We start from the raw sequence: 13,404 nt of genomic DNA on the forward strand, positions 1-13,404 counted from the left end.
CATGACACGCCTGTGATAAATCAAGATGAAAGGAAGAAAGAGGGTCTGGAGGGATGGCTCCAGAGGACCCAAATTTGGATCTCAGCACTCATGTCTGGTAGTTCAAAACTGTCGGTAATTATAGCTTCAGTGGATATGATGCCCTCTCTGGCCTCTGATAGCACTGGCAAACAGGTGGCAGATACTCACACGGACACAGATACATACATACAGACAGACACACACTCAGACAGCCAGACACACACACACACTCACACAGACACAGATACAGACATACATATATACACACATGCACACACAACCATACCCACACCGGGCCACCCACCCACACACACACTCAAACACACACAAAAGGAAATAAATATTTTTTCTTGGAAAATTTTATTTTGGTTTACAGTTTCAAAGTTTGTGGTAATGTAAGTAGGTTTACCTTATAGTGAACAAGAAACAGAGAGACAGGGAGTCTGGGCTCCCAGTATGTCCTTCAAAGGTGACACCCCAAGTGACCTAACTTCTTTTTACCAGGCTCTTTATAAAAGTTCTACCACTCTCAGAAGGACAACAGAGTGACCAGGCCCTCCATTATAGAGAATGTCTAAGACGTAAAACAGCACTCTATCTCTGACCTCCAAAAGGGCACGCCTGTCTTACAACGTGGCATGCATTTATCCTGTCTCTGACCGCCCCAAAGTCTTAACTGTTTCAGTATTGTTGAGGAGCCTGGTGAAATTCTTTCCTGAAATTCAAGGCAAATGAGCTCTGAGTGCCTATGAAAAATACAGGTAACATTCTAAAATATACAGAGGCACATGGTGGAGTATCGTCTTCAAGTGGAAGGAATAGGTAGACAGATTAGACCAATGCAAGATGAAAACCCAGCAGGTTAAACAGTAAATCCTGTAACATTGTGTCTATTGTCTGGTGTCACACAGTGGCATGGTGTGAGCACAAGCCTGCCCTCCTGGCTACAGCCTTTATGGCTTGTGTCTCGGGTTCCTCTTCTGTCTGGGGCTTCGCTGGTTAGATGGTCCACATTCCCCACATCTCTAACTCCCAGAGTCTCCAAGACAGCTTTGCTTTCACTTCAGTTCAGACATCCCGTTCTCTGGGGCTGTATGTAGCAATTCTGAACCTGGATCATGTTGCTTAGCTTCCAAGTCCTTCCTCTGAAATCTGGTAAGCCTCTACTCCCCCACAGCTCCTGTATTCAGCGAGCTTGTAAGATCAACATTATTTGCGTGGTCACCTGAGTCTGCTACCCCAGTGAGCCAGCTGCAATGGCTCCGGAGTAACCATGAATGCACAGAGGGAAAATAAATCCCTAGGAAACCGTATCCAGGTAGCTCTGCGCAGCACGATGCTGCAGGGTTTTCTTTTCAAAATAATTCCCGAGAGGGGTCAGAAGCATGGCTTAGTGATTGGGCCAAGCATATACAAACCATCAAAGCGATTAACAGCATTGGCTGCTCCTTCAGAGAACCTGGGTTCAATTCCCAGCACCCACCTGACAGCTCACAGCTGTCTGTAACTCAAGGTCGAGTGGATCCAATACCCTCACACACACATACATGTAGGAAAAATAAATAAATGAATAAATAATAAAAATTCTGGCGATACCCACGGGCATTGGTCCTGTTCTCTAAATGCAAAGTGTTCTCCCTCTCTCTCTCTCTCTCTCTCTCCCTCTCTTCCCCCCTCTCTCACACAAACACACACATCCTGTCTCCCCTCCCTTTCCTCCTCTCAGCTCCACCCAGATTGTTCATGGTCTTTAATCATTATTGATTATTGTTATATATGTGAACAAATAAGTATATGAATAACTTGCTAAATCTGTTCAGTGCTTTTTACATGTATATGTTTCTAGAACTGTCTACTTGGTATTGGATAAGCTCAGGCTTCTCCCTGAGAAAGACTCTCCTCTCATAGCAGTCTTTAATGAAGAGCCTGTAGCTGTTCATCTAGGGGTGGAGCCTGTGACATTTTCCTGGATCTGCACTGGGTGGATCCCTTCCTATTATTTAGGCAACCCCTCCCCCCCCATTCAATACTTTCCTTTAGTCCTTAGCTCAGAAACCTGGGCACATAGATCATCGTCTTTCTTACTCCTGGAAAAGAATGGCAGCTCACTGGGACTGGGCTGGGACAGCCCCTGCCACTAAAAGGAGAGCCTAGAGGGGCTGCCTTCACCCTGAAGTCATTTTATTAGATTAGCATTGAGTGTCTATGGCTCCCTGTCAGGGACTGGAAGCCAAGCGCATTACATGTCGTTGCCAGCAAACAAAGGCACATTTCAGGGCTGTTGCCTTCTGGGGAGTAAACAGTTAACAAGAGATTCATGAAGGAAGAGTTATCTGTTTCCCCTCTGATTTCAGAATTATACCTTTGACCCTGCATGTGTTGTGATTAATTTTATCTTTTGAGCCAACGAATTGACAGGCTCTGGAATGAGTTCTCCACCCATGAATAGAGAGCAAAATGGTGCATCATATCATTAAGTCTTTATCAAAATTCCCCTAACTGTTGGATGGGAGTTTAATAATGAAGAAGCTAGTTATGGCTTATGCAAACGATGATGACAGTACAGAATGTTTTTCAGTGATTTCAAGTTAGAATTAGGCAACAGCAATAGTCACAAACAGCCACTTAGGGGACATGCCAGCTGTTTCGAGAGAAGCTGCTGACATAAAACCAAGGGAAGGCACTAAAACAGACACAATTCAAAGTCATAATTTGCTTGCTAAAAATTTCCTTTTTGTGTCTGCAGTCTTTGAGGAGGGTCCTAAATGAGGGCATTCATAGTGCCAGCCAATCAGAGCAAGCTATCATGGAAATGAACAGCGAGCTGCTGTCACAGGGTAAATCAAGATGGAGGTCAAACCGAGAGCTAGAGGGAGATGAAGTGGACCAGACTCAGCTGAACTGTGTTCTCCAGGCTCTGAGATCCAGTTCAATCCAGTTCAACCCTGGGCATGGACCAGCTGAGGACAGCTAGATAGCTTCTGTGTGTCAAAGCTGGTCTGTAATCCCATGCTCCTCCACCTCCTACGCTCTCTTAATTCCCTTCCCAGTTGCACACCAACTAACAATTAAGTTTCCTCCCCAACAAGGATTTTCTAGATCAGAAGTAAAGTTCTCCCTTGGTTTCCAAGTCTGGCCTGAGAGCCCAGACTCTACAAACCTGTTTGCTTTTTGCTCACATCTCTCTGGAACTTTGGGGAAAGGGCTCCACCGCCCACACTCTTTCCCTGAAGTTGGGGGATCTCTGAGGTGGATGAGGTGTTTATTCACACACACATCTCTTTAGAGCATCAGGTAAGAGAGCTCCATGCTACTCTCTTGGCAATGCACTTAAACACAAGTTTGAGCCGTTCTTAAAGTACTTTCTTATCAACATAAATAAATCTGCACAACTGTAGCTTGTTTGAAAGCTGCCCACATGGTGCTTTACACATATACAATTTCCAGAGTTCTTTTTGAGCATACCTTACAAAGCAACTGTTTTTTATACAGGCTAGTATACATGACTACAAAGGTATGTGTGTATATATATATATACATATATATATATATATGTATATATATGTATATATATGTAACATGTATATATTAGTATATATTACTAATATATGTATATATTCTTTTTTTTGAGAGAAACCAAGTGACTATTTTGTTAAGGTTTGAAATAAATTGCATTTTTCTTAACTAAGAAGAGACAAATAATTATCACTTCAATGCTAGGTCATTAAACTCTGTCAGTGCTAGGTCATTAAACTATGTCTCAGGCTATGTTACTTCTTTACTGACTTGTTAATGCATTGGGGTAGCTTTATTAGCATACATTAATTGTGCATAATAATAATTCTCATTCTATTTTCATACACGTACACAGTTTTGAGCATATACACCCTTCATCACTCTCTTGTCCTTGCACCTCTGCTGGTCTCTTCCCTTTTCCCAACTACTCACCTTTTTTCTCTTCAGCTCTTTGGGGGGGGGTGATTACTAATATAATTTGATACAGTGAGATGTAGGCCTGACGTGTGCATTTTGAAGTCTTGCTGCATGTGTGCACCTGTGCAGTTGCCATCCCAATCATGACAGAGGACATTTCCATCATCTTAAGTAGCTCTGTGGGCAACATGGTTCTTAATTCTGTCAGTTAAGGGGAGTTTTTCCTGTTCTTGCGTGAGAATCATTCAGCAATAGAGCTCTGCCAACCTCTTCCTTTTGTCGAACAACATGTTTTTGGTATTTGTCCAGGTCATATTTGTGGTTCATTGTTGACTATATTTTATGATACAAATATATATTGCAGTCTTTCCCACTTTGGATAACAGTTTTGTTTATCCATTCTTCTGATGGAGGGTTGTGTTGCCTCCAGCTTTTGGCTATTAGGAATAATGTTACCATAAACAGTGCTACTCAAAATGAATGGAATGAATGAACAGTAGTGGCCAAGTTTTCAAATGTGTTTCTCTGTTTTCCAGTTTGAGCATGGAAACAGAGCCAACGTCTGAAGCATTGACAAGAGTGTTAAGGGTCTTACTGAGGCCTCAGGATGCTAGGACCCCATGGTGACAGACTTTGTCTCAGGGGGCTTTTGTTGACAGATATAGCTCAAGGAGTGAGTTCTTGCTTTAACAGAAACCATCACGCACAGTAGGGTCAGGACTCAAACTCACAGTGAAGCTCTGTGACATCATGGTGGGCAAGATAGATTTGAGTCCATTTTTACTTTTAATGGCTGTTCATTTAAAACAATTGTTATTGTATGTGTGGGCTGTATACATGTGTGTGCTCACCTGTACCACAGTATGCATGTGGCAGTCAGAGGTCCTTTCCTTCTACCCTATGTGGGACTAAATCTAGGATGTCAACTTGTGTGGCAAAGGCTTTATCCGCTGAACCATCTTGAGTGCCTTAAATGTTCAATTTATGGTTACTTTTAATTTATGGATAATAAGTTCCATTTGGTAAATTCAGGGTAGTGGTGTCTAATAGACAATATGTTAGTTTGAATTCAAATGCCTGGATTGGCCACCACCAGCATTTAGTTAAGACCACAGGCCTAACTGTGCAATGGTCACTTACTTCAACAATTTACTCTGCTGCTTGTTTCAGGGTTTATGAAGTGGAATAGCGTACATCTGCTGTGAGGGTAAGCTGATCATGTCTGTGCGACTGACCGTCAGCACTTAGGGAGTACTAAAAACTCCATATTTCTCTGCAAGAATCAGCAGCCAAGTGGAGAAACACTGGCCAGGGATTAATGACAGATGACACTCTGGTGCTGTGTGCTCGTGATGTTCAATACATAGAAGCTCAGGGCCTTCAAAGGATGTAATCTTAAACAAATGGGCATAGGTAAAAATATGCTCTAGGGGGCTAGAGGGATGGCCTGAGAGTTAAAAGTATTCATTGCTTTCATAAAGGACCTGGGTCCTATTCCCAGCAACCACACAGTGGCTCACAATTATCTGTAACTCCAGTTCCAAGGGATCTAATGCCTTTTACCTCCATGGGCACACATACATATATACAGGCTAAACACACACACACACACACACACACACACACTCCCTCCCTCCCTCCCTCCCTCCCTCCCTCCCTCCCTCCCTCCCTCCCTCTCTCTCTATCTCTCTCTCTCCTCTCTCTCTAACAGAAAGAAAAGTCTCATGGCTTTCCAAGTTTTACTTTTCTGTGACAATACTCAAAACACACTCCTCTCTGTATCCCGATATCAAAGTCTGAATGCTTTGACTGTAGGGCTATATGCTATCTGGGAAATAGAGGTCTGTCCATGTCTGCACTGCACACTGGCCCCAGGGAGCTCTTCAGTGGGAAGGGCTGAGGCCTGGTCCATAACGTGTGTTCTGTTGCAAGTGCTCAGGTGTCTCTAAGGTGGAGCCAGGGCGTGTAAACCTTGGTCCGGCTCTCTGACCTCAGTCTGTCTAGTGCATATTCTCAGCTGACTCTGGCTCTGCAGAACTACACACTGTTTCGGGAGATATTTTAAAAACAGTGGAGGCACTCAATCTTGCTTGTTCCTAATCAGCCGCCACTTCCTGATTAGACAAGTCCTACGGCCACGAGCTGCGGTGGTGGCATGTGTTCTTGTCCCCCCCTCGGCTCAGGCTGCCAGAGACACCAGCCCTGCCAATCTTCCACGCTGTCTCCACAAGGCTGGGCTGAGCCCAGACCATCCTGCCATCCACGCAGTACCCAGTAGAAATGAGACTCTAATATTTAAAGATTATCCAATAGCTTTATATATTTGGTAATGCTCAATAACAAGATGCCCACACAATTAGAGGTGTAACTCGATACCCAACCTAGATATATCAACTACCTTTGACTGTTAAAGACACACACATGTCCACTTCCATGTTCTTCTCTCTCTGGTCCTCTCTCCCTTAGCTCCTCCTCTTCCTCTCCTTATTCCTCCCACCTTAGCTCCTGCCAACATGTGGGGAAAATTTCCTGCTACCACACATCTCTTCTGTGGGCGGATTACTGTATGCTTTTGGTACTAGGAGAATCGCCACACTGACTCAACAGTTTGAGCAGGCCACATTTATTGCCATGGCTGGAGGGCTGATACTATCTTTATCATCAAGGATGCAGGTTTCTGCCTGCAATTTCTTTTCTCTAGTCACAAGTTAGGAGGTCTAAAGGGCGTCAGATCTTCTGCCCAGTTCTCACCACTGGCCCCTTTCTGGCTACATTAGGAGGGAGGTCTTATTGGAGGCCCAAGTGAGTGCATCTCAACTCTTGATCTGCCTTAGTTACAATAAGGGCTGCCAAAATAGTTGGTTGGCTCTGGAGGCTCATTTTTCTGACTCTCTTAGGCAATAGCCTTCACTTCAACCCAGACCTCAGGAACCAGGTTCAGGAACTGAGAACAAATAGGTATGATGTCTAAAACACTGTGTCAGTTCCTCAGGAACATCATCCAGCAGCCTCTGCTGTGTAGAAGGCCTTTTCCTCTGTCCAGCCAGGGCATGCAGGCAAGAGTATGACTCTGTCAAGGTCTCAGGGTGTCCTTTGGAAAGTCTGAAGCTCAGAAAGGCTCACCATTTGCAGGCTTCAGCCATATTTCTGCCTACACTTGGGCCGGTTTCCACTCAGGAAAGCAGTGTTTCTTGGGTCTCTAGTAGAGTCACAATGCTGCAGGATAGCACCAGGACATGCCTACCATGTCTTTGGGATCCCCCAAGGCTGCCAGTAATCCAGAATGGACTCAGCACAGTAATTATTTAGAATCAGTTTCGGTTTATAGCATTGATGCCAAGCAAGCAAATGCCTGACTGTTACATGTAATTACCGAGTTCTCACAAAGGATGTGTAAGTGGTCAGGATGCCAGATGTAACTTCCCTTAGGTGAAGAGAGATGTCTGAAGCAAGGTAAGAGCTGCTAAAACTGTACAGTGTACCTAATAAAATGTTAATAATAAAAAAGCAATCCAAGAAATACACACACTAAGCTACGTAAGGGAGCCTCCCAGTCTTCATTGTCCAGTGTGGCCCATCTCACAAGGGACTTGCTAAATCTGTTTCCATGTCACGCCCAGAAGAAATACAAGGGCACACATTCTCCAGGATGAAATTTCCACATTTATTATTCTTCCATGTGCATAGAAAATGGCAGTGAAGTGTCCTGTGAAAGAGGGGATGAACATGGCGCTGCTGTCACGCTGGACTTTGTGCTTCCAGAGTTCACTACTCACTGAAAACAGAGGGCGTCAGAGTTTGTTGTCAACTGTTAACAGTTCCGCGGGCGGGCTTCCCGTTTGGGTTTTAAGTTGTCAGTTCTTTAAATCTCTTTTCAAATGACACACTGCATTACAATTGATGGCACTTAACCAATGTGGCATTTCCATATTTACACCAACAGAAGGAATTTTTACAAGACATAATAGCATACAATCTCGACATTTAGTAATAGCAATAAAACATGAAGGGCATCCATTTTATTTTATTTTTTTCTGTACAAACTATCTGAACATAACTTTATTCACATTAAAAAAATCATCTGTAATTTGATTTGACCTACACGTACCCATCTCATCTCACACACTTCTCAAGCCTCTCAGCACGTCACCCACACCTTCACCACTAGAATCTACAAGTATTTGATCTAACACCTACCCAGAGCGTAGAAAGTCCTCTCCCAAGGGTTTCCTCACTTCCCTGAAAATTCCTCAAAAAAGAAAAAACAAAACAAAACCTCTTTGCTCATCCCTTCCATTTCACTTTCATGGTTCACCATCATCAGCAAGACAGACTTTCCCTCAATCCAAGCAAAGTCAGAAGGAAAGCGTCCCTCGGCAGGCAGCCATCTTGATGCTACACCCAGGAGTCCGGGGACCCAGGGTACTGTTCGGCTCTATAAGAAGGTCGTTTAGTGGAATAAAAGTCTACGTAATTTGTGGTTGATTTTAGTCCGTACTGCGTTGAGTAATCAGTAGAAGCTGGGAAGTGAACTCGGTCATCACAATAAGGGTCTTCATAGCTGCGAGGAGACTGCAGGTACAGTCTGTATGCATCCAAGGTCTTCCTGGTGGAGTCATCCTGATAGTACAGCTGTTGATGCTGCTGGCAAGATGGAAAGGCAAGTAAGTGAGAACATTTTAAAACACATATTTAGAGAACACTGATGTGGGCTTCCTGCCTCACTATTTGTGAGCACTTTGTGGGCTAAAGGAGGGAGGGGGAAGCTGTTTCAGGTGCACAAGGTTTACGCACACACGGCAGGGGTGGACTTTCAGTTATGTTTACAGGCAAGCTGGCTTGCTTGCTCAAGTCCCGTCCTGAGGCCTCAGGGGTGTTTAGGTCCTCAGCAGAGTTGGACGAGGCAGCTTTTGCACAGGGAAGCAAAGCATATCATAGATGTATTTGAGGGCTGGGGATTTGGTCTTAGATTTTTCTTTTTCAGATAACCATAATTATAGGAGTGTCTTTTAAAACATTTACTTCCTGGATGAAGATTTGAAGCCACCACTCAATTTTAAAAGGGATAATGTGGTTTGATGAACTCTGCCGTACAGTATGGTACTGAAGGATGAGCCATCTCAAGGCAGGAAGAGGACAAAATCAGCAGAGACATGTGAGCAAATGACTCTAGAGTCAGCCAATGCCACTAAGGTCTCTGAAGGAAGCACAGCATCACATGTGACCGGTCACACAGGGCACCTGGTCCAGGCTCCTCTTGTTCTGTCTTAGCTTTGACATCACCATGATGATCTCAAATCATCACAGTTTGTATGCTATCTGCATCCCCACCCCCAAGTAAGACATCAAGGCTTCCCACGTAGGTACTGGCATCTCACTTAGACTCATTCTAACGTCACTGGTGATTTGGGGTTAAAAAGCTACTTAACTAACTACCTTCTCTTTTAAAGGTAGAGTTAGATTTGTCTTGACTTACAAAAGCATCAGCTGGGTGTGGAGGTGCACGCCTGTAATCCTGACTACTCCCCAGGTTGAAAGGGAAGGGTCATGTTAGCTCAACAGTCTGAGAGCAGCAGGAGCAACTGTAAGCCCAGTCACAAAACAAAACCACCTCAAAAACTACAACAGGAAGTAGGAGTAATGGGAGGCTCTCGTCTTCTCTCCTATCTAAATAAGAAGACTGGTGTAGTGGGCGGAGGGGGTCTCAGAACAACCTTATTTGGAAGGACACCATGCAGTTCTGGGTGGGAAACCCTAGTTGTTTTGTGGTTGAGACGGTGTGGCAGTAAGGTCCTGGTTGGTAGGTCAAGGGCCTCTAGGAAGCAGAGTCTGGGGACTGGGAGCACAATGCCCTTATTAACATGGGCGGCAGACTCAGGGATGAGGAGGAAGGCTTGGGGATGGAGCAGGAAGTGCAAGATCACAGTGGGGGCTGTGCTCACCAACCTTGCCTCACCCGAGATGGAAGACACTTTACAGGTTAACAGAAAAGGGGGAGGGGAGAGTGGGAGAGGGAAACTATTGGATAAAGAACATGCACCAGAGGCCTCGCAGAATCCCCGTCAGAGGCATACAGTCTCAGAAGCATTGATGGAAACCATTTATCTAAACCATGCGCATGGCATGGCTGAGAAGCAAAGATTCCCCTCAGGGGAAACTCCTCGGGCCCGTATTGAGGCCCAGCACTCGCAGGCCCCTTTACTGTGTGACTTTTAACCAGCTTTCTGTATGAATGATGTTACAAATTCACCTGTAGCCGTCTATTGTGTTCTCTTGCTGGTGAGGAATAGGAACTGATGTATATTGGTGAAGGTTTGCTGGAGCCTGTAAGAAAATATTTTATTAAATTAAAACTAATTATACTGGTCCACCAGGTTGTATGAGTCCTGCCTTTCCCTAGTGCCAGCGCAGGCGGAAGGGCAGCAGCCCAGGCCATGCGTGTGTGGCAGGCAGCAAGAGGCTGTGAATGCAGAGCCCTCCTAGAGAGGGCCCATCTCGAGCTCTGTGGTCCCAGGGATTTCTGTAGCTGGCTTGGAGCAGTAGCAAGGCTCCCTGTGCTGAGCTGAGTGAGGAGCATCGCCCATCCAGGACCCTGAGCCACAGTGTGAGTCAGAGGGAAGCAAAGTGCAGCATTAGAATGAACCTTGTGCCTCCAAGCTGCTGTGCGTCAGACCCTGGCTTCTGGAGAGGGCAGTCATAGGCATGTTCAAAGCAGTGGGGCTTCACAGAGGCACAGTCTTGGGTCTGCCATAGCTAACTATGTTGTAAATGGAAAAGAACTTGGTAATTCGGCGAGTGTCCTCAAGAGTCTAGAGCAGACTCCTGACGACATCACCAGTCACCCTTGTATTCCTGCAAAACTAGCAAAGTCTTTAATTTTTTTTAAACAAGGAAAATAAAGCATACTCCAAACAAATTAAAAGATAAAGAGTGCATGCTTGAGAGGCGGTCTGTACGGCAAAGCCGGCTGCTACAGACCTGAGGCTGCCTGCACTTCAACGTGTGTGTGTGTGTGTGTGTGTGTGTGTGTGTGTGTGTGTTCCCTTCTGCCCAGAGCTTGCTATTTGAAATGTAGCATCTGCAATTTTCTGAGCTATTAATTGCCATGGTAACAATAGTCAATTAGTAAATAGCCCTGTGAAATCACAATTTCAAAGAAAACAGCACAACTCAGACTCCTCCCCTGCAGCAGTTAAGCTGCTGGCAGTTCTTACTTACTTCTTTTTAATAAAAAGGTATTCTCCCACCCCCTCTCTTTCTCTCTTTTCTTTTTGTTGAGGAAAAAATACTTTTTCTTTTGCAGTAGCTCATGACTTGTTTGGAACCTTGGGAGTAGTTTTAATTCCTAAATCTTTTCAGAATGGACCAACTACCTTTTTGGCTGGCAACTTTAAAATATTTTTATGCATATCTTTCTGAACAAGGTATCAAAGTATTAATACTATAATAGTATTTTTGTTTTTAAAAGTAACCACACTTAGGAAAAGCATATGATATATTCTACAATCCACTCAAACTCTTTCCCCGCAGTGGACTAGACTATTAGCAATCAGTTTGGACTTAGAGCCGAGCCAGGCTGGACAGTACATGTAGCTCAGGCAAAGGCACATGGGACCCTCACTTCTGATGCACAAGGGACGCTTCTTGACAGAGCAAGAGGGGGAAAAGAGCAAAGGGAACAGCACCTGGGGCAGCCAGAAATGATCACCAGATCTAGCCCTCTCTTTAATTTGTGGTCATTGTTTAACTATATTAGCTTGATTTATTTAAAACAATCAGAGAGGGCGACAATCCGACAGCAACGGAGAAGGGACGTGGTGGTTTGCTGCTGGAACCAAGTTGACATCAGCACAGCCTTGTTTCCAGGACACTGGCTGAGCACCCAGAGAGGTGACTCCTCCAGGTATTGTATCACACACCCAACTGGCGTCTTACCAGGGTACAGGCCTTTATGTGTGGTGTCCCCTTGGCTATTGTAATACTGCATAGGTGGCTGGGTCCTATCGTATTCAGAGCGAGGCTCTCTGATTCCTAACAGTGCTGGTGAGGAAGAGGTGCTGCCAACTGAAGGGAGAGGCAAAGGAAGGAGAGGGGAAAAGAGAGAAATCAGATTGTCAGCAAATCTGGAAAGTGCTCCAGGAAAACAAAGGCTATTTATTAGCAATGCCACAGTAAAACTGTCTCTTACAGGTGCTGAGGGCAAAGAACAGCCAGACCCTGAGGACCATGAACACACCCCACATTCCCATCCCAGCAAGGGTGACATCTCGGCTCACGCCCGAGCTGAGCTGCAGGAAACAGCCAGTTCTAGAAGCCCAGGGTAGAGGGTGGCAGGCAGCAGGGACTTGGGGAGTTGACCCACCCTTGGAAACCAACTGGAGTAACTTAAGAGCTAAGCAAGAGTTACTTCTATTTTGTGGTCACAGCTTAGTTGCTTATAAACTATCTGCCACCGTTTATATACAGATGTTTGGTAGCAGGTTTTATAGTGTGTTTTTTCTGGTCTAGTGTCTCTAGAAGTGCCCAGTAAATAACATTTATGCTTCTCTTTATGGTGATCTATTGTCAGGAGATCATGTGAACCCAGTGGCCTGGGCCACACATCTGATAATGATTAGCCACGACTAGCCATCTACTCATGGGTCCGATTTCGAACGATTTTTTTTTTGTTTAAATTTGGCCAGGAAGGTAATATGAGGTTTTTCTTTTCCTCATTAACAGTCTGGTTTGTAATAATAATAATAACCAGTGGCCATTATCTTTACCCAATTTATTTGAAGGCAGAGGTTCTCCAGCCTTGGGCCTGTTGCACAGCCAAACCTTCTGAGGGCCCTGGCAAGGCAGTTCTCTTCCTGTGCTGTTGGCTGAGCTAATCATGCATATCTGTGTGTCTGTGCTACTTCCAGCTCACTTTTGGGAAGATGGCAGGACAGAAGAGAGCAGCTTCCCTTTGTGATGACACTAACGAGGCAGCGGACATGCTCATAAGCACATCCCTCCTCAGTGCTGAGAGACGATGGTCAGCCCTCAGACAGCTGGGAGACAGGAGCCACAGAGCTTCCCTCTAAGTAGAATACACAGGGCTACCTAGGGACAGGGCGGGGCCATTAGCACTTTTGCTTGAGGGGCCATTAGCACTTTTGCTTGAGGTCCCAGTGGCAAATCTATCATAAGTGACCTGTTTGTTGAAATGATTCTGTGCCTGCACTGATATCTGCGTCTGGCAGCCACCTACCTCTCCTGTTCCCCCGACACCCCTATTCCTAAGTCTTCGAGCGTGCTGAATATTCTCATGAAAGGACTTGTCCAAAGCCAAGCAGAGTTCTCAGTGAATAAAACAGCTCATAATTTCAAACCAAGACATACATATCTATCACACATAGTAGGTGTAAATAATGTTGAGAGAGAGAGAGAGAGAGAGAGAGAGAGAGAGAGAGAGAGAGAGAGAGA

The 13,404-nt window shown here is 44.9% G+C and overlaps 1 protein-coding gene across 15 annotated transcripts in view; it reads right to left on the reverse strand.

The window, feature by feature from the left end:
- Positions 1-7,594: 7,594 nt before the first annotated feature.
- Pkp4 (plakophilin 4) overlaps positions 7,595-13,404 on the reverse strand; it is a 206,894-nt gene continuing 201,084 nt past the window's right edge. For 7 of the 15 annotated variants that reach the window (XM_028769332.1, XM_028769318.1, XM_028769316.1 and 4 more), the window contains 3 exons: positions 11,890-12,018; positions 10,205-10,278; positions 7,595-8,595 (listed from right to left, as the gene is read on the reverse strand). In XM_028769332.1, the coding sequence (XP_028625165.1) occupies positions 8,350-8,595; positions 10,205-10,278; positions 11,890-12,018 (449 nt within the window). In that variant the 3' untranslated portion in view covers positions 7,595-8,349. Of the gene's footprint in view, positions 8,599-10,204; positions 10,279-11,889; positions 12,019-13,404 lie in introns of all 15 variants that reach the window. The other 8 variants (XM_028769315.1, XM_028769322.1, XM_028769320.1 and 5 more) reach the window with 3 other exon arrangements.

This window comes from Grammomys surdaster, unplaced genomic scaffold (assembly GCF_004785775.1).
Source record: "Grammomys surdaster isolate TR1022 unplaced genomic scaffold, NIH_TR_1.0 191, whole genome shotgun sequence".
Lineage (NCBI taxonomy): Eukaryota > Metazoa > Chordata > Mammalia > Rodentia > Muridae > Grammomys > Grammomys surdaster.